This window comes from Xyrauchen texanus, chromosome 43 (assembly GCF_025860055.1).
Source record: "Xyrauchen texanus isolate HMW12.3.18 chromosome 43, RBS_HiC_50CHRs, whole genome shotgun sequence".
NCBI lineage: Eukaryota > Metazoa > Chordata > Actinopteri > Cypriniformes > Catostomidae > Xyrauchen > Xyrauchen texanus.
Genome location: NC_068318.1, coordinates 15,581,526 through 15,608,791, shown reverse-complemented (window position 1 = coordinate 15,608,791; position 27,266 = coordinate 15,581,526). Strand labels below are relative to the sequence as shown.

General features: G+C 40.7%; 1 protein-coding gene across 4 annotated transcripts in view; it reads right to left on the bottom strand.

Annotated features, from left to right (window-relative positions):
* Window positions 1-1,381: 1,381 nt before the first annotated feature.
* LOC127635869 (Kv channel-interacting protein 1-like) overlaps window positions 1,382-27,266 on the bottom strand; it is a 51,096-nt gene continuing 25,211 nt past the window's right edge. The window contains exons 1-8 of one of the 4 annotated variants that reach the window (XM_052116130.1): window positions 27,003-27,223; window positions 10,347-10,471; window positions 3,908-3,977; window positions 3,452-3,522; window positions 3,250-3,357; window positions 2,653-2,757; window positions 2,496-2,558; window positions 1,382-2,268 (exon numbers count right to left, since the gene is read on the bottom strand). In XM_052116130.1, the coding sequence (XP_051972090.1) occupies window positions 2,221-2,268; window positions 2,496-2,558; window positions 2,653-2,757; window positions 3,250-3,357; window positions 3,452-3,522; window positions 3,908-3,977; window positions 10,347-10,471; window positions 27,003-27,060 (648 nt within the window). In that variant the 5' untranslated portion in view covers window positions 27,061-27,223 and the 3' untranslated portion in view covers window positions 1,382-2,220. Of the gene's footprint in view, window positions 2,269-2,495; window positions 2,559-2,652; window positions 2,758-3,249; window positions 3,358-3,451; window positions 3,523-3,907; window positions 3,978-10,346; window positions 10,472-19,289; window positions 19,431-21,205; window positions 21,659-27,002; window positions 27,224-27,266 lie in introns of those variants that run through there. The other 3 variants (XM_052116131.1, XM_052116132.1, XM_052116129.1) reach the window with 3 other exon arrangements.

Here is a 27,266-nt window from a genome sequence, read left to right as displayed (position 1 = left end):
AATCAATATAAATACTATTTTATATATATATATATATATATATATATACTGGCAGCCAAAAGTTTGGAATAATGTTATGAAAGAGATTGGTACTTTTATTCACCAAAGTGGCATTCATCTGATCACAATGTATATTCAGGACATTAATAACATGAAAAATTACTATTACAATTTACTATTACTATTACTTAAAGTACTTCAAAGAGTTCTCATATAAAAATCCTCCAGGTGCAGCAATGACAGCTTTGCAGATTTTTGGCACTCTAGCTGTCAGTTTGTCCAGATACTCAGGTGACATTTCACCCCACACTTCCTGCAGCACTTGCCATAGATGTGTCTGTCTTGTCGGGCACTTCTGATCCACCTTACAGTCTAGCTGATCCCACAAAAGCTCAATGGGATTAAGATCCATAACACTCTTTTCCAATTATCTGTTGTTCAATGTCTGTGTTTCTTTGCCCACTCAAACATTTTCTTTTTGTTTTTCTGTATCAGAAGTGGATTTTTCTTTGCAATTCTTCCCATAAGGCCTCCTGAGTCTTCTCTTTACTGTTGTACATGAAACGGGTATTGAGTGGGTAGAATTCAATGAAGCTTCAGCTCTATTTCTCAAACTAGAGACTCTGATGTACATATTCTCTAGTTTAGTTGTACATCTGGCCTTCCACATCTCTTTCTTTCCCTGCTAGTGCCAGTTGTCCTTTGTCTTTGAAGAATGTAGTGTACACCTTTGTAGGAAATCTTCAGTTTTTTGGCAATTTCAAGCATTGTATAGCCTTCATTCCTCAAAACAATGATTGACTGATGGGTTTCTAGAGAAGCTGTACCTTTTTTGCCATTTTTGACCTAATACTGACTTTAAGACATGCCAGTCTATTGTATACTGTGACACCTCAAAAACTAACACAATGTTAAGCTTCATTTAATGAACCAAATAGCTTTCAACTGTGTTTGATATAATGGCAAGTGATTTTCTAGTACCAAATTAGCAATTTAGCAGGATTACTCAAGAATAAGATGTTGGAGTGAAGGCTGCATATAGGCTTGTCTAGATTTGATAAAAAATGAATGACTGTTTTCAAATATTAATGGTGCTGTTTTTTACATCAGTAATGTCCTGACTATACTTTGTGATCAGTTGAATGCCACTTTGGTGAATTAAAGTACCAATTTCCTTCCAAAACCACAAAATATTTTTTACATTATTCCAAATGTTTGGCCCCCAGTGTATATATACTGTATGTAATTCATCTGGATTTTCCTTTGTTCCTTGGATGTATGTACTTGTATTGGGGTACAGATTGTCATTTATTGGGTTTATATATATATATATATATATATATATATATATATATATATATATATATATAGTGATTCTGCTGTCTCTTCTCAATCCTCACATACATAGACACGCACACACACACACACACACACACACACACACACACACACACACACACACCTCTAACCTTAGAGCCAGCATATTTGCTAAAATCTATTGGGCAATGGTTTGGCTGGTACTGAGACAGACATAAGTAGGCAGACTGGAGATAGCAAATACCTACAAACAACATTATTATCACTGACAACACAAGACACAAAATCAGCCTCCAATTAAGGATCCCACAAGTCCATGTCATAAATAAATGAATCATTAAATGTATATGCAGATTAATAACATCAGGTTAGTTATCTGAAGGCCAATGTTATCTTCAAGCAACTCATTGGGAACATATATGCAGTTTTTTTTTTTTACATTTTTTTTATCATGCCAGCTCTTTAGGCAAGAAAGCAAGCAAAGGAGGCTGTATACCTCCTGGATGCAGTTCCAATACAAATGTATTGGGTCCTGAGCTCTAGTGTCAAGCAAACCAAAAAAGCCTGAGAATAGCGTTCTCTTTCACAGGCAGGGGGGAGTGTGCTGATCATGGCCACCCCAATGGTCACACATCAGACAATGCACTTTCAAACATATGCAGTGTTCTGGATCAGCTTGAAGGTCTGAAAGGTTTACAAGTGACAATATTAAACATGTTACATGGTTTGAATAGAGATAGAAAAAGAAAGCCTACTGACTCTCGTGCATCCATCTACTGACCACCATGTCCCTCCAAAACTCAATTCAGTGAAATCTGGCAAATGTACATTTTAACATAAACTCCTTTTTGCTCTCTTTTCCCACTCTCTGGTTCTTTCTTTTCTTCTTCTGTTTCATCTTCTTTACATCACATTTTCAAAGAGCTGCATGGATTTCATCATATTTTCATCCTGAGAAAAAAGTGGCAAAAAAGAGACACTTTGAATGAGCATAGTTGCAGACATGCAGTTCTTTAGTTTGACCACACTGAGACAGTATAATCTTTTCAATGCAACTGGATCACATAACATGCATGTCACAGTTTATGTGGATGTTTACACAAAGTGCTAATATAGGCTATAATAAAATATATATATATTTTTAAATCTGAACATGCTACTATGCAATGTAAACTTACTTCCTGACAGGCAAGGACGAACTCCTCTAATGTTACAACTCCATCTTTGTTTTTGTCCATTTTCTATGTGAAGGTGAAAATTCATTTAGGTTGTTCTGACAATTTACTTTGCATATCATACATAGAGAATTGCTAATTTCATCTAATAATGTCTGACCTCAAAGAAAGCATCCACATGTTGCTTTGGTACATCTCCTTTTAAAGCCGGATAAGTGTACTTCCCCATCATGTCATAGATGGCTCTCACTATCTCTGTCATTTCCTGTGAGGTACATGAATACAGAATTAAGTTATTATACATACATTTTTGCTAAATTACTTTTACGTGGCTCCTTGTACACATCGCAGCAGTTTCCTGGTGAACTGAACAACAATTTCAGGGTAATCACAAATAAAATGGCAGATTATCACTTACATAAATACATACTTTTCACCCGATTCCTCCCAGAATGTTATGTTATGAAAAAATTATTTACTCTGGCCATGACTTGTAAGACGATATATTGTAACATTTGCATTACATATCCATTTAAGATTTAGGGTAGAGAGGTAGGTTTTGTTGATTTAAAACTCGATAAGCTTTTACCAACACACAGAGGACATTTTCCATTGAAACTGCCGCCACATGTGTCATTAACCACATAATTTTGAAAAATGTTGACACATTTACATAATTTTCATGAGATCAATCTGTTATTGATTTAAGTTATGATAGTAATTGTAGCTTTTGAACCAGCAAATGTGCCACACACACCTCCTTGTTGATAAATCCATCTTTGTTAATGTCATATAGATAAAATGTCCACTCAAGTTTATCTCTGACCGTCCCCCTCAATAGGGTAGATAATCCCATCACAAAGTCCTGAGAGAGCAAGAAAGTTAATCCTGTGTGCAAGGTTATACACATATGTATTCTCATACTGTGCCATGAATGCACATAAGCTATACTTTCATACCTCAAACTTTATTGATCCATCATTTCTGGTATCAAATGCATTGAAGAGGTAATGTGCATATGTGCTAGCATCTGGAAGAAGTAGAGCAGTGACAACAACAACATAAGACACTTTGTATCTTTCATAAAATGTTGGGTAAGGGGAATCCAATACAAATTCCAATACACACTCGCCCTTCAGCTTTCACAGAAATGCTAAGATATGAACATAATTCATGTTTTAAACTCTACATATATAATACTAGAAATTTTTAACCAAGTAATCTGAAAGTCAGTAACTGTAATCTACTAGATTTCTAGAAATAAAATGTCATTTGTTACACAATTGTTTTTTTACTAAAAAAGTAATTAGATTACAGTAATTTATTTGTTATCAGATTACACCCAACAATGGATATGTGCTCAGTGAAGCATGTCATACACAAGGATTCCTTGAGGTTAAATGAAAGTAACATACCGCCATGTGGAAAAAACTGTGCATAAATGTGTTTGAAGGTCTCTTCATCCACCACTCCACTTGGACACTCCTGGGGGGAAAATGAGACTTGATCTGAGACTGATTCATGTATGTGCGTAGAGTTGTGTTTCTTAACTGAGGATCTGTGGGCCCTTAACTTAATTACAGGGGGGTCCACAGAATAATTTTAAACAATACATAAAACATTTGATTAATATAATGTGCTAAAATATACATAGAATGTTAAACACATAAGATTTATTTGATTATATTATGACATTATATTTTTCAATAAAAATACAGAATATGGATAGCATGTTAAAGGAATAGTTCACATTAATTTCACAATAAATTATCACTTTTTTTTTAATGCTAACCTAAAATGGCAATTCAACTTGTACATTGTTACATTTAAACAATTACATTGTAAAAAATGTCCATTCCTGACCAAAAAATAAATTACAGCTAGTAAAAATGCAAATTTTGATATCCTTAAATTTATTCGAACCCCGCTCCTCTGCCCCATCCCCGCTTCACCGAGCACACACACGCACTCCGCGAGCATACTCGCTCGCTTCCCGCTCCCTCGCTCCGCCCCCTCGAGCTTCTACGCTCGTTTTTCTCGCTCGAGCTTGCACGCTCGTTTTACTCCTATGAGCTCACATGCTCGTACACTATCTCCCCCCCTCGGGCTCACATGCCCACTTCTATCGCCAGAATATTATGTACACCTGCACTCGCGTCATCTGCACTCCTGTTCATTGTATACACCTGCACTCGTCCCTATCACCTGTCATTGTTTACACCTGCACTCGTCTCTATAAATATCACAGCACATTCGTCTCCCGCTTGTTGGTTATTGTATTTAGTTTCCCGTGTCCTTGCCCCCCCGCTAGTCTCGTCTAGTTTTGAACTCCTCTTGTCTTCCTCTTAGCTTGCCAGCTCCCCTTGTTCCCCTGTCTTTTGCTCCCACTAGTCTTGTCATTCTCATCTACTGATTCCCCGGCTTCGACCTCACGCTCCCTTTGACTACTCTTCACTGGATTTGCCCTTTTTGTGTACTTTGCACGCTTTGTTCTCTAATAAAGCTGTTTGAATTCGACATTGTGACTGTCTCATCTTGTGCGGGTTACAGAATAACCAACCTTACCGAAGACAGTCACAAATGTCCCGCGCTGAGGATTCGCGCAGCTCACTAGAGCGGAGGTACACGTCACATTCAGCGCGAGGAGCTACGGTTTGGAGGCATGACCGAGCGCTCATGGCCCAGGGACAGCAGGTACGTGCGATTTTTGATTTGTTTCACCCTGTTCCGCCTGTGTCTGTCCCTGAGCCCGGTTATGCTCCCAACACATCCCCGAGCGCCGTAAGCCTTCAACCCCCTGAGAGGTTTGATGGCTCTTCGGGCAATGCCAAGGGTTGTTTATTCAGGGCAGCGGTTGTAGAACTTTGCGTCAGGGGAGTATGTGGTTGACTTTTGTGCCCTGGCTAACCAGGTGAATTTTGATGAGGTGGCTCTAAAAGACATTTTTCAATATGGACTGAATGAGCCAGCCTCATCATTCATGCCTGGTGGTCGCTGCTCTCTCAACCTGGCTCAGTTTATTGACCTCGCCCTACTGTACGCTGGTTCCTCGTTTACTGTGGGGGAGGCAGACACTGAACCAGCGCTCCACACCACGGCCCCCGTCTCGAAGCCTACCACGGCCCCCGTCCCGAAGCCTGTCACGGCCCCCGTCCCGAAGCCTGTCACGGCCCCCGTCCCGAAGCCTGTCACGGCCAGCGAGTCAACGCCCACGCCCGCCACGGCCAACAAGCCAGCGCCCACGCCCGCCACGGCCAACGAGCCAGCGCCCACGCCCGCCACGGCCAATGAGCCAGCGCCCACGCCCGCCACGGCCAACGAGCCAGCGCCTACGCCCGCCACGGCCGGCGAGCCAGCGCCCATGTCTGCCACGGTCAGCGAGCCAGCACCTGTAGCCTCGACCGCCCCAGAGCCAGCGCCTGTAGCCTCGACCGTCCCCATGGCCACGTCCCCTGTTGGCCGAAGACGTAAGAGAAGGAAGAGGGCCCCTTCTCCCCAGTCTCGTCTTGTGCTCAAGACCGCAGAGGTTCCCTCAGAGTCTTCCACAGCTCTACCGACCTCTGCTCCGCCCTCAGAGTCTTCCACGGCTCTGCCGGGTTCTGCTCCGCCCTCAGAGTCTTCCACGGCTCTGCCGGGTTCTGCTCCGCCCTCAGAGTCTTCCACGGCTCTGCCGGGTTCTGCTCCGCCCTCAGAGTCTTCCACGGCTCTGCCGGGTTCTGCTCCGCCCTCAGAGTCTTCCACGGCTCTGCCAGCCTCTGCTCACCCCTCAGAGTCTTCCACGGCTCTGCCAGCCTCTGCTCACCCCTCAGAGCCCTCGCGGGCTCCGCCTCACGAGCCTCCTAAGGCTCCTCCTCTTGAGCCTCCCAGAGCTCTACCTCCCAAGCCCCCCAGGGTTCTGCCTTTCAAGTCTCTCGAGCCTCCCAGAGCTCTACCCCTCGAGCCTCTCAGAGCTCTGCCTCTCAAGCCTCTCAGGGCTTCTCCTCACGAGTCTTTCAAGGCTCCTCCTCCCAAGCCTCCCAGGGCTCCTCCTCTCGAGCCTCCCAGGGCTCCGCCTCACGAGCCTCCCAAGGCTCCTCCTCCTAAGCCTCCCAGGGCTCCTCCTCTCGAGCCTCTCAGGGCTTCTCCTCTCGAGTCTTTCAGGGCTCCCCCTCCCAAGCCTCTCAGGGCTTCTCCTCTCGAGTCTTTCAGGGCTCCACCCCTCAAGCCTCTCACGGCTTCGCCTCTCGAGTCTCTCAGGGCTCCTCCCCCCCTCAAGCCTCTCAGGGCTTCCCCTCTCGAGTCTTTCAGGGCTCCTCCTCCCCTCGAGCCTCTCAGGGCTCCGTCCCTCGAGTCTTTCATGGCTCCACCCCTCAAGCCTCTCACGGCTTCGCCTCTCGAGTCTCTCAGGGCTCCTCCCCCTCTCAAGCCTCTCAGGGCTTCCCCTCTCGAGTCTTTCAGGGCTCCTCCTCCCCTTGAGCCTCTCAGGGCTCCATCCCTCGAGTCTTTCATGGCTCCACCCCTCAAGCCTCTCACGGCTTCGCCTCTCAAGTCTCTCAGGGCTCCTCCCCCTCTCAAGCCTCTCAGGGCTTCCCCTCTTGAGTCTCTCAGGGCTCCTCCTCCCCTACAGCCTCTCAGGGCTTCTCCTCTCGAGTCTTTCAGGGCTCCACCTCCTTCCAAGCCTCTCAGGGCTTCTCCTCTCGAGTCTTTCAGGGCTCCTCCTCCCCTCAAGCCTCTCAGGGCTTCTCCTCTCGAGTCTTTCAGGGCTCCACCTCCTTCCAAGCCTCTCAGGGCTTCTCCTCTCGAGTCTTTCAGGGCTCTTCTTCCCCTTGAGTCTCTCAGGGCTCCTCCTCCCCTCCGGCCTCTCGGGGCTTCGTCTCTCGAGTCTTTCATGGCTCCCCCCTCGAGCCTCTCGAGCCTTCCAGGGCCCCACCCCTAGAGCCTCTCGAGTCTTCCACGACCTTTTTCCCCGAGCCTCTCACGGCTCTACTCCCAGAGACTCCAGAGCTTCCTAGGGCTCCGCCTCCCGAGCCTCCTACGGCCTCCGCCTCCCGAGCCTCCCACGGCTCCCCTCCAGAGCCTCCCACGGCTCCACCTCCCGAGCCCCTCACGGCTCTGCTCCCAAAGACTCCAGAGCTTTCTATGGCTCCGCCTCTCGAGCCTCCTACGGCTCTACTCCCCGAGAATACAGAGCCTGCCAGGTCGTCGCCTCGGGGACCTCCCACGGCGCCACCTCCATTGGCTCCACCTCCTGAGCCTTCCAGGCCTTCCCTCCTAAAGCCTCCTTCGGCTCCACCTCCAGAGCCTTCCAGGCCTTCGCCCCTAAAGCCTCCTTCGGCTCCACCTCCAGAGCCTTCCAGGCCTCCGCCTCTAGAGCCGCCCACGGCATCACTGTCATTGGCTCCACCTCCTGAGCCTTCCAGGCCTTCCCCCCTAAAGCCTCCTTCGGCTCCACCTCCAGAGCCTTCCAGAACCCCACCTCCAGAGCCGCCTACAGTGCCGCCTCTGACGGCACCGCCTTTCACGGCTCAGCCCGGACTTTCTGACCCCCTTCCTGTCCTGTGGCCTCTTCCCTGGCCTCCGAACCCTATTCCTGTCCGGTGGTCACCTTCCAGACCCCCGGACCCAGTCCCTGTCCTCCAGTCACCTTCCAGACCCCCTGACCCAGTCTCTGCCCTTTGGATGCCCCCTAGATCTCCCGACCACCCGCCTGTCCGCTATGTTCCCCCTGACCTTGCCTTGAAACTGCCCATTGACCCCATGGACTGTCTCATTTCCCTCTGTGCCCCTTGGACTGTCCTCAATTTTGTTTTTGTGTTTTGTGGGTTGTCTGTTCAAGGTTTTTTGTTTGTTGGGATCGTCCAGCACCACTTCCCAGAGGTCGCGCTCCTCACAACCGAGCGCGGCCGTCAGGAGCCATCCGTTATAGAGGGGGGAGTACTGTCACGAACCCCGCTCCTCTGCCCCATCCCCGCTTCCTCGAGCACGCACACGCGCTCCCCTTCGTCCAGCTCACACGCACGCTCGGCTTCACCGAGCACACACACGCACTCTGCGAGCGTACTCGCTCGCTTCCCGCTCCCTCGCTCCGCCCCCTCGAGCTTCTACGCTCGTTTTGCTTGCGCGAGCTTGCACGCTCGTTTTACTCCTACGAGCTCACATGCTCGTACACTATCTCCCCCCCTCGGGCTCACATGCCCACTTCTATCGCCAGAACATTATGTACACCTGCACTCGCGTCATCTGCACTCCTGTTCATTGTATACACCTGCACTCGTCCCTATCACCTGTCATTGTTTACACCTGCACTCGTCTCTATAAATATCACAGCACATTCGTCTCCCGCTTGTTGGTTATTGTATTTAGTTTCCCGTGTCCTTGCCCCCCGCTAGTCTCATCTAGTTTTGAACTCCTCTTGTCTTCCTCTTAGCTTGCCAGCTCCCCTTGTTCCCCTGTCTTTTGCTCCCACTAGTCTCGTCATTCTCATCTACTGATTCCCCGGCTTCGACCTCACGCTCCCTTTGACTACTCTTCACAGGATTTGCCCTTTTTGTGTACTTTGCACGCTTTGTTCTCTAATAAAGCTGTTTGAATTCGACATTGTGACTGTCTCATCTTGTGCGGGTTACAATGTTAGATTTGCTATTTTAGATAGCAGGAAATGTATTCCAAATATCAATAAATTGAATAGTAATTATATCTTAAAAGGCTTTCTTACTAGCTACAATCAAAAAAGATATATGAAATAACATTGCCACTACATTGAAAACCATAAAAAAAGAAAGAAAAAAAAAGAAAGCATTTTTACCTGCTGTAATTCAATTGTTGATTTAAGCAATGATACTATTCCTTAATTTGTACTAGTAATAGTGCAATTATTGATATAAAAAAATATAATACGTTTTCACGTGTAAGAAGTTCATTGGTGATATATGTGTTAGGAATTTCCTCTTGTAAGAAATTAAAGAAATGAATAATGGATATCTGTAACTGTCTTTTGAACAGGAGCGAATGACAGATCATTGTGAAATTCCTTTTGGGATAATGCAGTTACAGATATGAAAAATACAGCTTTTTCTAATTGAAATTAAATTTTTTATATCAAGAATGGGTATTTCTGCATATAATGATGTCATTTTTTGACATTAAGAATTAACGTTTTAGTAATAAAAACCTCATTACTTTACAATAATTTGCATTTCACTAGTAGTAATTCTATTGCAGATATGAAGCATTTTGACAACTGAAAACTGAATTACAGATATCAATAATTCACATCCATGATTAAATATGGAAAGAGCTTGCAATATAAGGCAATAATGATATCAACAAGCTTATACTGCTCTGCACGCCACTGTCGGGTAAAACCTTCCTTTTGAGCACAGTACCCAAAAATGGTTAACAATCGCTGCCTTAGAATACTATTCAGTGCACAGAGGTTTTGGAATGGCTTTTTGAAGAAACAAATATGAGCTGCTGTGTGGGTGTGTTGCTGAGAATGACTGTTTGTGTGTGCGTCTAATATATTGCATGAATGCTTGTATTGTGAAATATGACTAGCTGACTATTGCTGCAGGCCTGTACGTAGTGATTAGTGACATGCTGGATAATGCAGAAAGAAAAAAATAAGAGTTTACAGAGTTTTAAAGACAGATGAGACACAACAAACAGAACCACAGGGACTGTATATGCAGATGAGAGACTATGATTCATAAGAGAGGATATTGAGGCATAGGCATAAATTTAATAAACACAACATCATCATCTTAAAAGATTCCAAAACGTGTCAAAAGACATTTGAAGAAAGTGAGTGTGAGGCTATGGGAGAGATGGGATGGATGAATGGGGAATACTGGGCAGGTATAAATGGGAGCGTACATTTTTGAAGCCTCTGTAAAGGACTTGTAGCTCTTGCTTGGTGAAGTTTGTCTGTGCTTCGAGCTGCTCGAGACCCTCCGGCCGGTGGCAGACCATCGTCATCTCTAGTTCATCATCTATTTTATCTAGAGAGAGAAAAACAGAGTCAGTTTTATTCTGATAAACGTTTATTGCTGCGAATCTCAGGGTACTTTCTTTGCAGATGAGACTTTATGTAGTGCTTTATTAGTGTCAACTTGGATGTTCCTTCTAAATTTGAGAAATAATAATAAATATTATAATTTTTTTGCTTCCAATGGGATGAACTGTTGTTTTGAAACTCAAAAGATGGGCCGAATGAACTCTGTCCTCGGAAGTCTTGATTTGAAGCAAACATGTAAACATGGTTTTTCCTCAATACAGTTTGGTGAGATTATGGGAGACATGGCAGTGGTGATTAGGAATGGACAGAGTCGCTGTTTCTCTTTTAAAAATAGAGACAAAACTCTGCTGGAACCAAATCCATAACCTACACCTGCACATCAAAGACTTTCATTTTGGTAGAAAAGAAACTCAGATGACTCATGTGTCTCAAGATACTCATACACACTCACAGATTCATACAGACTAGCACACACAGACCCCTGCAGGCCCTACTACTGCTGCTGCTGTGTCAGCTCTGGAGAAGTGATTGGCTTGCGGGTGAAGAGGCAGATGAGGTGATGGGGAAATCTGCAGAATGAATGAAAATTGGCATGGATAGCTAAGGGGGAGACCTTCATCTTTCACAGAACTCTGGAGAGCCATTGCATCCCCTTATATACAGTATGCCCCCAACCCCTTATAAATCCTGTCTCTGGCTTTCAAATGCACACACACACACACACACACACACACACACACACACACACACACACACACACACACACACACACACACACACACACACCTGTGATAAACTATTAAGAGGAAAACGGTCTAGACTGAACAATAAGTGTGTTTACATGCACAATTGTACACCGAATATGCTTCTTAAGCTGACAAAGTGTATCTTTAAGGCCATGAACAGTTTAAGCAAAAAGTGTTTATTAAAAGATAATGTGCACTTTTACTCATGATTTGTGTGAAAGTGAATTAAAGTCATTTATGGCACCTCAATTGTAGGAAAAATATAATTAGCAAAAATGTGGGTAAAGTGTGTGATTCTGTGAGACCAGGTTGCGGATCTTTCTGGTGAAGCTGGTTGACAAGATAAGTGTTGCTGGTAAGGCTAGTTAAGAATCCTGGTGGAGAAACCAGCATGAAAAATACAACATATGCTGTTATCTAGAAATGCTGGTCTTTCCAGCTGGTTTCTTTCACTTCTTTCTGTTCTTTGGATGTTCAATCAGCGGGAGATATTTCACTCTAATTTGTCTTCACAGATGCTGCTGTATATATCATAACTGTATATATCTTAATGTTAATCATGGAAATGCTTTTCTTCAATGCTGGCTATAGATGGTGAGATAAAGACTGGATAAGAAACCGTTAAAATAATCCACTCAAGGTTTTGTTTTTCTTGTGAAAACTCCAGAGCCGGTGCGTTCTTGAAAAAAATCATAAACCTACCAAATGCTAAGATGTTAAGTCTTTATCTTGCCGCAAGCTATTTTCAGATCCTCCAGCCTCTTCATTTTAATTTTTAAAATCCTGTTTGCTTCAGTTTTAATCTCACTTGATAAAAGATCTCTGACATCTTCAAACAATTTCTGAATCCATGGAGAAACTACTTTAATCTGCTTGACAAGCTAAAATCATAATGGAAAATATAAACACATGAATCTGAGGTGAATTATAACACAACTTTGCCAGATATTGTCCAGTCCATCTGATAACTGTGATAAATGAATGTAATAGATACATCTCATGACAATAAACAGATGTGAAGTTTCTGCTTATACAAGAAAACCACAAGCAACCCTCTAAATTCTTCGTCACTCAGAATAATCACCTTCCCTTTTTTAACACCTACAAACTGATTTGACAGTGAGAATGGAAAAGAGTGGTGCGAGAAAAACTATGGAAACAAACCCGAGAAAGATATGATTGTATGAAGATTCTCAGAGGAGAGAGTCAGAGAGAAACATACAGAGTAAAGGCCAATTAAACAATCATTTCCTGTGTACCTAATTACATCGGGGATGAAAATTATATGCTGACAGTTGTTTTTTTACAGAAAGGCAGTTTATTTTTCTTTGTCTGAAACTGAAAACTGAATGACCAATGAGATGTGAATGCAATAACTGAACTCAAATCTGCAATTAATAAATAATATACTGTACATTAAAAAAAATATTTTAAGACTTATGCATTTCAATTTCATAATAAATTCCATCAAATTGAATTGAGTATTCTTAAAAAATTTTTTTCATTAATTAAACTTGGTTAAAAATTACACAATTCTCTTTGATGAATTTGTTTTATAAAATAGAAATGGGAAAATCTTAAAAACAGGCAAAATCTTTTTTTTTGTTGTTGTTGTTGAGCATAATACATTTCCCCAGCAGTCCTGTATTAGTGTTTATCAAAAAGTGCCACCTAATGTATGGGAGTAAATTTGGTTTTCATTTTAACCTAATGAATATTTGGTTTGTTCTTGGTGTGAATCTTAGTAAAACTTAATATTCTTGTTGTTAAGGGTTTATAAAGGGGTTCATTAGCTATGAGTTAATGCATTATAAATCATTGATATACGGTTATAACAACAATAAAATGAGTGACTGCCATGCAGTACTTGCCAAAAAATTATTATACATAATAAATTATAACAATTATATATTCAAATGTAAATTATCAATCAGTGATTATATACAATACTTGCCAACATGTTATAAATGCTTAATAACACTTATCCAACATTAGTAACCAAGTAACACTGTTCTCATTCTTTAGTCATCTTTTGCTGGAATGGGTGTAGCCGAACTTTTTTCACCCGAGATCGGAACAGAAAACAGAGACTCACTCCCGGTTGGACATTACCAGGTGTATTAGAGAGCAAGTTCAGTTAGCCAAGCATTACCGTGGATTGCAGATGTAAAAACTATTGTTTTTAAAAATAACTCCTTCTCCACACTTGATTGCTATTCATGATAGCAAGAACGACAAATAATCTGCATAATTCTACACAGTTGTAGGTAAATGTGGGCCTGCAGCTGATTAGCAAAACTATTTCAATACAATAACATTAGTTAGCAGGTTAGCAGAGACCTACAGCTGTGCACAGGTTGTACAACGTAGCTTCAACACAAAACTCTGCATTTGAACTCTTGGTAGCAGATAAATCCACAAATAATCAAGCATATTTACAGGTTGTGATCCTGAAGCCCCAGATTGTCCCAACAAAGTGGGAACTGCACCATCTTTCAGGAGTAATCGTCTTGAAAATCCAGCATTGGTTGTGGTTGAGGAATAGTGCTAAAAATACATTTTAACCACTGATACTATCATTTGTCTGCTTTTGGAAGTCCAAACAAAGAGGTTTTGCTTTCAAAGTGAAGAAAAAAGCCAACACTAACCCAACTCATCCTGGCCTCGGCTATAACTACCTTTGTTTCAGGGCGGGACAAAGTAGCCCTTAGGGGGGCATTAAGCAAATGTCTTACATAGTGACGTAGATACTTTATGGAACAAATGGCTGGACTACAATCCAGCCATTTCTTGTAGTTCATGAGCAATGTTGTCTGTAGGAGAGAATAACTCCCTTTTGCATGGACTTTGTGCTTTGTAACTTTGCAGAACTTTTATATGCACAAACAGCTAGCACACTAAAGGAAAGGTAAAATCACAAAAGGCATAATAGGGCCTCTTTAATAAAATAATAACATCCAAGGGCAGTCATGGGAAAATGTATAAAAAAATAAATAAGTCTATTCATAACTGGAGGCTATAAGAAAAAAAAATGTCACACTGGAAAAAATAAACCAGGCCTCCAATGTCCAAACAATAAATATACCTCTGGTTAACAAAGTGGCAACCAAAGAAAAATAACTAAAACACAAAATCAAAATGTGAGTCAGCTGCCCATGACTGTAAAGGCTAACCTTAGTTCAACTGAACTGAAATGTTCTTTCACCACACCTAACTTGGTCTCTACCAAACACAAAATAAAGATAGTATCAAATAATAGATTACTCAAATAACTCCAAAACTAAAAAATAAATAAATAAAATAAATCATAACTAATATACAGTAATCAATGTCCTAAATCACTTAAATAGACAAACAGAAAAATGAAATATATTATATGAATGAACGGACCTCTCTCCAGTTCTGAAAATAATGGTCAATACCATAGTGAGATAGGGCTATCGCGATTTGTCGATTTATTTCACTTACTCATAATGCTACAACTTTATTCTCATAATTTGTACTTTATTCGCAAAATGTTACAACTTTATTATCAAAATCATAATTGTTTTTATTTAACTTGGCAATAAAATGCCATCATGGGTTCACTGAGTAAAGTTAAAAATAACTTGAATTTTATAAACGCGTCTCGAAACACCTGCGTTGAGTTTCATGATTCCAGATTGTTTTTAACAAAGCAAAGTTTCAAAGCTTGATAAAAGGCTAGAGAGTGTCTTTTTTTCCCCACTTTTTGCTCTGGTGTTTAGATTTAGGTACAATAATCTGACAAGTTCAATATCATCTGATTTTAAACAATTAAAAAATCAAGGCACCCCAAAGAGGCTATTTAAACATAGTTTAAACTACTCCATGCACATGACATGGAAATATGAACCACCATGGGCAGAGCACATTTACAGGCAGTCAGTGTTTGACTTTAATGTAAGATTTTATCATATGTTCGCACTCAATCACCATGCGCTACACGGACCGGTTTGTTGACGGGGCAGAATATGGTGGAGAAAACGTAAAAAAAACTTAGGCTAATGAATGCATTTTAGCCTAACGTGACTTCACCTCGACAACTTTTATTAAATAATTAAAGTTATTAAACAAGTAATTAACAAAACAAGATTTATTAAATAATTTTCCAGATTACTCTATTAATCTTCAGAATAATAATTCCTTTTTATTTTTGTTGTTTTTATAACTGCATATGAATGATGTATAATGCATATGTAAATGACTTATGAGTCATTAATGAACCCCTTTATAAAGCCTTAATAAAGGAAACATTAATGTAGTGTAACCTAGATATTTCATGTGTGATTTGTTTCACTTTGAATTTGGTATAAACAGGCAATGAGACAAAGACAGAGGGTGACAGAGCCTGAAGATGGGTCTCTTTAGCATCAGTGCTTAAAAAAAATGTGCTCAAGTGGAAAGTAACAAAGCACAGCAGGAGGCTGCAAACTTTCTTCTTCCACCTATTTCTCTCTCTCTTTAAAGCTTAAAAGAGTGACCATGTCTTTAAAAACAGCAGCAGCAGGAACACTAAAATAAATGTTACCAGCACATACTCCATTCAGGCAGCTATTAGTGCCATTAGATTGTTTCCTCCAAAATCAAAATAAAACAATATAAAAGTAAAAAAAAACTAACTAACAAAAAAATAAATAGAGTGTATGTTAAAATAATTTTGGAGAGTATTTTCCCTTCATATAAGGATGAGAGCTGCGCTCTTTCCCCAGAAGCGGCACCCAGCGCTCTCTCATCCTGGATGACACCCAGCGCTCTCTCACCAGAGGCTGCACCCAGCACCCTCACATCGGAAACCCTTCCACTTAGTGCTCTGGTCGTCCCCAAGATCCCTACACCTGAGGCCTCTCTGCTCCATGCTACAGTGATTTCGAAGATCCCTTCACCAGAGGCCTTTCCGGTGGTCCCGGCCTCCACTTCCAGCTTCGGTGTTCCCAGTTTCAGTGGTCTTGGTTGTCCCAGCTTCAGTGGCCTCTATTGTCCGAGCCTTGGTGGTCCCAGCTTCGGTGGTTCCGGTGATCCCAGCTTCGGTGATCCCAAAGGTTTCTGATTCGCCCTTGTCGGTGTCCCCTAGTGCCTTGACTTTTCTTGAGTCCGCTAGTTCCTTGATATTTCAAGAGTCCCCTAGTGCATTGACTCTTTCTGAGACCTCCAGTGCCGTGACCTTGCGTGAGTCCCCAGTGGTGTGACCTTGCCTGAGTCCCCCATTGCCATGATCTTGCCTGAATTCCCCAGTGCTGTTACCTTGTCCGATTCCCGGGCCATGCCCTGTACTCTTTGACCCTGCCCGAGTCCCCAGCTGACTTTAACTTGCCCTCTGAGTTCCCAGCTGCTTTGACTTCACCCTCCGAGTACCCATCTGCTTGATCTTGCCAATTGAATCCCCTATGGCTCCGCCCTCTGAGTCCCCTGTCAAGGCTATTGCCTCTCTAAATTTCCTGAGTTTCCCATGCTAGTCGCTCCTCTGTCAGTCCCGCCTGGCCTCGCTCCCCAGTCTGTTACATCCAAGACCGGCTATACTCTGCCTTATTCTCCTGTTGCTTCACTAAAGTCCCCTGTTGCCTCACCATCTGATCTCTCGTCTGATCTCCAGCAGTCTCCTGGTTGTCTGCCAGTACTCCTTTGGTCTCCAGCTTGTCCACCAGGTTCCAGGTGGACCCCTGGTCATCCATTGGCTCTACTGTGGTCTTCAGCTGGCCCGCACACACACTTAGATCTGCATCTCGCATCTCAAGACTTCTTCATTACACCATAAGGCTTTATTTCTTTTGTGGAACACATAAGGCAGTGTTATGTAGAATGTTAACCTTAGTCACCATTCACTTGAAAGTGGTGACTTATTCTAACATAATGCCTAACATCTCCTTTTGTGTTCCATGTAAGAAAGAAAGTCATATGGGTACATACAGTATGTGACTAAATATGAATTTTCATTTTTGAGGCAAACCATCCTTTTAATGAATGAACCAAGACTGATAAATGCTGTTAAAAAGAATGCATTACCTTATACAGTAAGTGATTAACATTTAGAAACTTGTTGTAATGTGTTTACCAAATTATAGTTCTTCCAGAACCATGGTGGAAGAACTATAAGGCAATATAACATACATAAGAAGAAAACATTGGACACCTGCCCTTGACGTCACACTAAACAATAGGTAACACTGTAACAGGTAATTTGATAGAGCAAGCCACCCACATTTTATGCAGATCACTATAGGGAGCTGCTTTAGATCATAGTGATATGTTAAATCTATAGGTTAAGATGTCAAATTAAAGTGCCAAATAGCAAGCAAATATTTAAATAGCAAGTTATGGATATTCATGAGCAGCTGCAATAAAGATAGTGGTAATAATTAGTTACTTCAGCTCTACACTCCCCACTCATTAAGACTGGGGCAGAGTCACTCCCCCTCAGCTAGGCATCCAGATCAGTCAAAGGTCATATGGGGCTTTTCCCCTGCATGGTACAACTCGACTCAACTCTGCTTGCTTTTTGGGGTTTTCCACTGTGGATAGTACCTGGTACCTGATTTTTTTGTACCACTTCGGTCGAGCTTCCAAGCGAGCCGAGTCGATACTAAATGTGACGTCAAAATCCTGCAGATAACTTATTGGTCAGAGAGAATCACGAACAGCGTCACTGGATTTCCGACACCACCCACCAGTTTTAACGTTAGCAACAGCGATAGTAGTTTCATCATTTGTTCACGCAACTTTCGCACTGTGAAAAAATAAATGACTGTGTGCAAAACCATGCCGTGGTCAATAAACGAGGTGCAGACGGTCCACTCGTTGGCGATGAGCGAAACAATAAAGTCTCTCAGGAAGTGTCTCAGCTGTTCGGCTACCACCGGACCTACACACAGTGTAGGAAAAAGTACAAAAAAAACATCATTAAGGAAAATTGGAAGTGGGTCGACCAAATGTACGCTATCTAAACCTGCGAGCAATTGGAGGAAGAGTGCCAAGGCGTTGATCCACGATGGTGGATGGTATGTTTTGTTACGTTAACTCTATACTCTGCTTGAAAGCTTCACTTTATTTAGTTGACCAGCTACAGGAAAGCTTGCTTCTAAAACAACCAGGCCAATTTAACAGTTACACATGTGTAAAATCACCATGCAACAACTGCTTTATGCAGCACAATGAGCTAGTAGCTAACAGCTAGTGGTTGTTATTGTTTTGGTGTTTGTGTCATGTTTAAAATGATGTCACGACAGTAGAGGCGACACAACTATGACGATCAGCCTATAATCCCACCCACGTTGAGGCGGTACTAAACTGCAGTGGAAACGCAAGCTCAGAAAAGTAAAGAGAGCAGAGTTGAGTCGAGTCGAACCATAACGCGCAGTGGAAAAGTGACATTGGATCACCAATCTTTTCATGGAGAGACATTTTGCTTAGAGCCTAATGCCCCAGTATGTTTGTCATATGGGAAACTGTTTGGCTGGAACAAGGGGAATAGAGGAGCATCTGACAGATAGCAACAATTAATTATGTCACTGAATTTGCCTTAGAATATTTAAGAGATTTTAAAGGAATAGTTCACAACAAAATGAAAATGCTATCATACTGTTCTCACCCTCATGTGATTCTAAACCCACAATGGTGTATATTTACATATGGCATGCCAAGTAGGGTCGCACCACAGTTTATAAAATATATGTTAGGGAGAGTGGGCTTTGTCAGCAGTGAAGGGATGAATGGGGGAGAGACCACAACAATTGTCTGAACCAGTCTGATCCAGTCACTCAGCTTTATTTCACCAATGGAGTTAACAGCATCAAACCTTCTCATAATTGCTTGAAATAAAATGCATGAATAAATTATACACTGTTTTGTAAGCTCACAGTACATTACAGAGAAACATTGGTAATTTTTTATCTGTAGTTTTATGCTCAATTAAATGCCAAGCCATTAACTCTGTATTGCAATTATGTGAATGCTTTTTACATTTTTAAAAACTTTTTAGACATATTCCAAAATATTGATTTACAAAAATACGAGCTTAGACCAGTTAACACACTTACGTACATTGAGGTTGATTTGATGGATCCATTGGTAGCATTTGTCTGTCAGTGTAAAATGCACCTCAAACGAGCCCCAGTCCACCTCACTGCATATCATGAAACTTTCAGGTAATAAATGTGTGATACACGGACTTTTAGAAAGTTTCTCCATTGATTGAAAACCTGTCCTATCCCTCTTTTAGCATTGCGGGGAACAAATGCAGTCTTGAGTATCGACTCAATCCCTGAAGCGCTTTCAGCAGGAAACACTGTTGTAAACAAGGAGATAATGTGCAACAGTGAAAGCTATCCTTGAAGCGCATGTTCATAGAACAACAGTCCCAGACACCCCCCACCCCTGCTCAACTACTGGCAGTGGGTTCTTATGGTACTGCGAGCCCATCAGCCCAGAAGTTAATCGCCCCTGGTCATGAATTATCATGAGATAGCGCCTTCTGATAGGATAAGGCCACACCGTCTCACAGGTAATTAGGAGAAACTGATTATGTGGCAACGCACTATAGTGTGTCGATGTTGACTTTAAACCCAGATAACAAAAATAGCACACAAAATCCCTAAATTAACCACTTTCCTCCTAAAATTAAAGGATGCTAACATTGTCTTCTGTCATGTGCAACACATATCTGTTCACATCTCAGAAAGCGTAGTTTCGTTTTTCATGACCCTTTAAGGTCAATGTCGATTGATCACGAGACACACACAACCGAAGACATTTGATGCATCAATGCAACAATGCTTGACATACCAAATTTGAATATATGCAAATACAAATGATATTAGATTTTCAGAAAATAACAACCTAAATTTTGGTCTGTTCCTCAAACAATGCTATCATATTGCTTCAGAGGACTTGGAATATAGTCATATACATTATACATCTTTATGTATAATATCTTATCTTTTTTTTCTCTCAGCTCAACTGCACCATCCGGATTGCTTTAATTGTATGAACATTTTCAGCTTGAAAACGCCACAAAATAAAAACAAAATTGTGTTCCACAGAAGAGAAAGAAAATAACAAAGGTTTGGAATGAGATTAGATTGAGTAAATAATGAAAGAATTAAAATTTTAGCTTGAACTATCACTATAACTATTTCAATATTCTTCTGTATTTTTAAAGAAATTTGGTCAAGGCAAAGCTGCTGTTTTGACTTCGTAGGGCTCCTGTGGATAATATATTCTTCAATCAATTTGTCATGCAGCTGACCTTCAATGTAGTGTAAAATCCATTACAAGAACCTCCAACGAATGGATCAAGAAAAAAATTAACAAATGAATGAATTACTGATGCCTCTTCGGCTAATTTGTATCATTCAAAATAACATGTGTGATTCATGTGAATTGACCAAGAACAGATGCACTGCTCTATAGTATTGTGTATGTGCTGTAATTCTGTCCTTGCTGCCATGTCGATCATAACATCCCATCATCTGCTCTCTCAACCCTTACAAAGCTGTCTTCATGAAAACTACACCACGGCGCATGCGAACAGGAAGAGGGCTGATATGAGTGTTTAAACTCCCTCTCACGTACCAAGAAGCCACACACACACACACACACACACACACAAAGATGCTGTCGCCGATGTTTATCTCCGATGATGTGACGTTTTGCCAGTCTACTGCAAATCTCCTTCTCTCAACCTTGTATTGGTTTTCTCCTTTCTCAGTTCATTAGTTTAAAACTGTCTGCTCATAAATGGTCTTTCTTTAATGTTTGTCTGTGAAATGGCACACTATGCATTCATGAATCAGTACATTCATTCTTTTCTTTGAACATTTGTTCAGCCATTGTGGTATTTATTTAGTACTTTTATTGATAGACAGTAACTCTTGGTGTTTGCATGTCTTTAGAACCATATTGAATTAATGCATATAGGAGACAGGCAATCTCTTTTAATCTCTCATCTTTTAACATACCTCTGGTTGTTTGTCTTTGTCTTGTCTGCAAAGTCAATGTACCCACTACAGCTCCCATGTTGTTACCACGGAGACAAGCGTGTTCAAATTAAGCGTTGAGTCCACCAATCTGCCTCTTTCTCTCCGTCTTTCTTTGTTGAAGAGCCTTTTTTGAAGAACCTGCTTTTGTTTTCTTCTCCACTTTTCTCTCACTTGTGAATGAATGAATGAATGAAGAACTGGAATTTTCTTGCTAAAAGCATATGGTTCCTTCCTTGATGCCCCTCCCACAAATTTCCCTCTCTCCTCTTTCCCTCTCTCCCTTTTCTTCATTCTCTTTGCTCTCGCCGTTGCTGTTTCTGCTGTGTCCCGTTTGTTATTCAGTGTCAGGAACTGTTGCTGTGCAGGTGGGCTCAGCATGTTGGGAAGCAGCAGGAAATGTGTGTGTGGGGATGAAATGCTCCTCGATTTCTCTCTCTGTCTCTTTCTAATACACACACAGGCACAAAGCAAGCAGATCTCTTCCTTATGGAACTCATTTTTCACACAGCCAGAATAGGGCAAAATTGATGCTGACTTTCATTTACACCCTACTGCTATTACTGTATATACACAGAAAATGAGTAGTTTCATCATCCGCTGTTCATTTCCAGTTATGAGCTTTTGTGTGCATATGTGTGCATTTGAATATGCCTGTGTGTGTGTGTGTTCGCAACTTAGTGACTCAATCATAAGAATGTTTCATCGATCAAGTACTCTTTGATGCAATATAATTGTGTGCACTATGTGCAAATGAGTGTGTGTGTTTTGTGTTCACGTACCAGTTTAATGTAATGTAACATGATGACCCAATATATATTCTTCTCTCATTTGTTTCATATTTTGCCTCATTAGTGCACAACCAACCTCACAAACTTTTCCAATAAAAGAGATATAAACAGAGATAAAGTAAGATGGAAAGATAGCAGGGGAGAAGGAACTCAGTTCAAGAGAAAGACAGCAACTACAAAGGATTAGAAATTGCTGTAGGGGAATGACTGAGTTTCAAAACAGCAGGTCTGGAACCTCATTAATAATACAAAAAAGATGAGAATTATGATGAGCATTGGGCTGGGAGTGTGGAGAGAAGTTGAAGGTAATGAGTAATTACATAATATCAATCCTCAATGCTCTGTATTACGCAAACCCCACTAGATTGACCTGAAAACCATGCCAAGATATGCAGCAATATCCTCGTTCTGCCAGATAGAGATCTGCACTTCATCACTAGAACATTATCTGCACAAATCACACTCTCTATCTCACTAACCTAACACCTTGAGGTTAGACTGTCACACCCTTAGGTTGTACCAATTTCCTAACACAAGACACAGGCAGAGAACCATAATTTAAAGGAATAGTTCACCCTGAAAAGAAAATGATGTCATTATTTGCTTACTCTCATCAATTTCTTTCTTCCATGGAACATTAAATGAGGAGTTTAACAGAATGTTCATGCTGATCTATTTTACTGTCAAGTTAAAATAAGGTCAAAAAAGTACCATTACAGTATCCTCAAGTAGTCCATTTGCAAACATTTAAATACCAATCAAGACCAGGTGTGCCAGACATCAAACATCATTAGTCGTCATGTCTTATCATTGATACCAAATGAGGCATGACGCATCTTGATGCACCATATTTGAACAACAGGATCACATGTGAAAGCATCGCATTTCTTTCAAATGTTCATGCGCCCTAAAATCAACCTAAATCTGGCAAATTACTGACATAACTGATCAGACAACTTTGCTTCAGTTCAGGTGTAAGAACATTTCCCTCAAGCGCTATTGATAGTGTGTTACAAGCAACCTTCAAGACACAGGCTTTGGTCCCATGGGAACCAAGAAGTGATCATGTTCACATAAACAATGATGAGCGAAATATGGAAGTTGCCTTTTTCGTTTACATTTTTACTCCATTGATGTTTAGGTTTAGTGTTGGGGTTTGGGTTAGGGGTCGAGTTAATAAAATTGAATTTCTGTTCACTGTATTACATAATTTACAACTAAAAATACAACTCACTTTTGGTGCCACTCTGTGGACATTTCGCCTACACTGACTAAATAGTGACAGAATTTTCATTTTTGTGTAAAGTAATTTGGTAGACAATCAACTTGCGTCTCTCTCTTTGTCAAACATTTAAATGGCCCAGTTTTGCAGATAAGCTGGGCTCTCTGAAGCACGCTGTGAGAGTTTTTCTCTGATACCCACCTCCACCCCAGCTCCACTTGCCTAGATCAGCTACCAGGGGGTTGTTGTAATGTCTATTATGTCCACATGCGTATGTGTATTTTCAAGCAGTAGCTTCCTTGTAGCAGTCATGACTGAAATATGTAAAAACAACCAATTTTTGTCATTTATGGGTTTCTGCTTCTTAAGCTCAAATCTTTGGAAGAGGAATGACTGGCATGTGTTAAATCCATAAAGGCAGGTGTAAGCCTCTTTTCTTGCTTAAACGTTTTTATGATGCTGGACTTTCCCTTGCAGGTGCCTCATTTAAACTGCTAATACGCTTCGGTGATGGGTACAGATTAATGGCTTAATTGGAAACACATTCGATGGTGCAAATCACAGTCGAAATGAGATGTTACAGAGATCCTACAATCATAACAATGTGATACAGAAATAAACTGCACCAATAGAGTACAACAGTCTGGTTCCGGAAGGTCCAGTTCGCAGTTCTTTTGTGCATATTGCGGCGCCATTTTGTGGTCCGTTCTGCACAACGTGGTGGCTCATTTTAGCTTATCTCGGCCCATTCGGCACGTTTCTCCCGATGGCCAGTCCACCCTTGATCAGCCCCAAAGAATGTTGGCCCACGACGATCGATGGACGATCTATGCCAGATTACCAGTCCAGCCCTGATTGAGTTTCTACATTTAAAGACAACAAGGCCCCTGAACGGGGAGTACTGGGAAGAGAAATCGGCCAGGGATTTTACATAGAATCTTAACTGTTTTAAACTGATCAGAAATTACATACCAAACCAGGCAGCCCTGCTGTACATGCATGCAATGGTCTTTTCGCATATTTCATACTGCATGACAGTTTGCAACAAAACACATTGGTTCACTTTACAATCGAGCAATAAAAATTATGGAAAAGAAACCAATCCGTTACCATCACTGTTACATCCTCGAGAAATATAATATATTAAGCTTTGAAAGCTTCAGTAATTTATGTTTTTTAAAATTAATTTTCAAGTGTATTAATAATTTAGCACCCGAGCCACTTAATGTATTCAAATACAGAACAGCAAAAGAGTTACCAGAAGCAGCACAAATCATAACTGTACAATACCATACTGTAGGACAAGCTTCGCACAGACAGCCTTTTCTGTTAAGAGCAGCAGACTCTGGAATTCGTTACCATCTGACATTAAGGTCATATATGACTTCAAAAAGCGCAGTTTTTTAAAGGGGCATGAAAACTATATTGTTTCCAACAGTAAACTTTCAGTCTATGAGACGGCGTAGAAAAGTGCTTTATTTATAAAAAAAAAAAGTCTCGCAAAAAACCTGACTGAAAATAAAATAAATAATGGAATCCCATTTCCACCACAATGGAAAAAATGCTTTGGTAATCAAAATAATGAAATACTAAGACCTGTACATGAGATAAAAATTCACAATTATTAGATTCAAAATCATATTTTGAGTTATAGTCATAATAATGAGATAATGTCATTATTACATTCAAAGTCACATTTATGACACAATTATGACATAAATCAAAATTAGAATATCATAAAATTCACAGTTAAGAAAAAAATTAAGTAACTCATAATTGTGAGATTGCAAGACATAATTAAGAGATTAAAAGTCATAATTATTAGATTCAAAGTCATATTCATGCCATAAAACATCATAATTATAATATATATATAAAAAGTAAAAGTTAAAATTATGGAAAGAAAATCATAATTATGAGATTAGAAGTCATTATTATGAAATACTAAGTAAACATGATTAGATTAATAGTCAAAATGATTAGACCCAAAGTCCTAATTATAATATAAAAAGTTTAAATTATGATTTAAATCAAAATTATGAGATTAAATGTCATAATTATGAGATATGAAGTCATATTGATAAGATAGTAAGTCATAATTATGTGAATAAAAGTAAAAATTATGAGATAAAATGTTTTTGAGATAATATTTTAATAATTTTGTGACTATCTACAAAGTTCGACATTATCATATTATTATGACTTAGTATCTCATTATTATGGCTTTTTATCTCATAATTATGACTTTGAATCTAATATTTATGACTTATTAATCTCTATCTCATAACTATGATTTACTGAAGCATTTGTTTTTCTTGTGGTGGATATGAGCATCCGTTGTAAATATCTTTGGGTGGTTTATATAATAAAATGTATAATAAATCTGAAGGGCCAAACAAGTACACTAATACAGACATAGTGTCAAAACATTAGTGCTTTATATAAGGCATCCTTTCAACAACAGAAAACTAAAACAATACCATATTTAAAGTCAAATGGATATCCAAATCCCCTGGTTATCATCCTCACTGTTTTCATCCACAGAACATAAGAACTAAAGCAGCATGGATATCAAACAGAAGTTTCAGCTAGTCAGGGCTGAGTGCCAAAGCTGACACACAGTTTGTGTCTTCAGTTCTAAACTCTGAGGCAGCTCATGTAACTCCTGGGGATTTTAGTGAAGACTTCAAACCATCTTTCTGTCTGTCTGCCCAGAACTAGTAATCCTCCTGGCTCCATAATCACTCTTCAAGCCGAGTGTGTGTGTATGTATGAAGTTCTGGTCTCTCTATTTATCTCACTATCTCCAGTGTGGGTATAAACACATGCTCTCACATGTGAGCACACAGTGGTGTTGATGTGATGTTGATTTGTTTCACTAGCATTGTTTTAGTGCATTCCACTAGCAGTGGAAAATCACAAATGGTGAATTCACATGAAGCGTAGGTTAATTCATCTTCAAGGCATAAATAATCATGCAAACAAACCACCTTCTCTTTATCCTCTTCATGCATGTTCTTATCGAATACTCACAGCCTGATCACTCCATTTTTCAAAACCTTCAAATCGCCCCCACCATCCTACCGGTTTGGGGCACACTTTGTGCACTACAGTAGGTAGGAATTTTGGAATAAATTGCCATGTGATTCTTTCATAACCCATTTCCTAGAATGGAGCCCAAGCTAGAATAAGCAAACGCATTTACATCATTTCAAACACACAAACACACACGTTTTCCTGGCTACCTGAATAGGAACTTCCCATTGACTTCTTTTGTACTTAAATTTGGCTAATTAAAAATAACATACACTATTTTCAACCTTAATTGAAACTCTTAAATACAAATTTGGGCATTTATGGAAGTGAATAAGTTATTATTTAGTATAATTATTAACACTTTGTCCTTTTGAAGACATCCCCAAGAGGAGCTTGTTTTTAATTTAAAAAAAAAATACGTTTTAGCCAAATTCCGAGCGCAGTTTTGCAGACATTTTGTCCCCCCCAAAATATCTAGGTTAATGCACATACTCACACACTCGCATTTGATTTACACATGAGGTAGAACAAGTGTGATAACATTGCGATAAAGACCACTGGACAAGTACAAACACAGAAACAAACTAAAATGTTCAAAACACCAATAAAAAACTATGTTTTAAACTACGCCACTGACCACCCTATCTCTCCTCTCTCTCACAAACACAAATACAACCTTTTATTAATGCATGTATTTCTATGGTTGGTTTATGTTTAAATAGGATCTTACCAGTCCTGTAGGTGACCTGTTTTGTGTGCATAGAGAAGGTCCCCAACACCACACCCATCTTCAGCAGTGTTCTTCTCTTTTCCACCTTCTTCCCTTTTTTATTCTGTTTAGATCTCACTTTGGAAAAAAATACTACTCCCTTTTCCTGTGTCTTTCTTTATCTTCTGATCTCTCTACACTTTCTCTATCACAGGGTTGTTGGTTACCTAAGTCTCGCCCTCTCTGACTATCCTCCTTGCTTTGTCTGTCTATGGACTCTGAAGG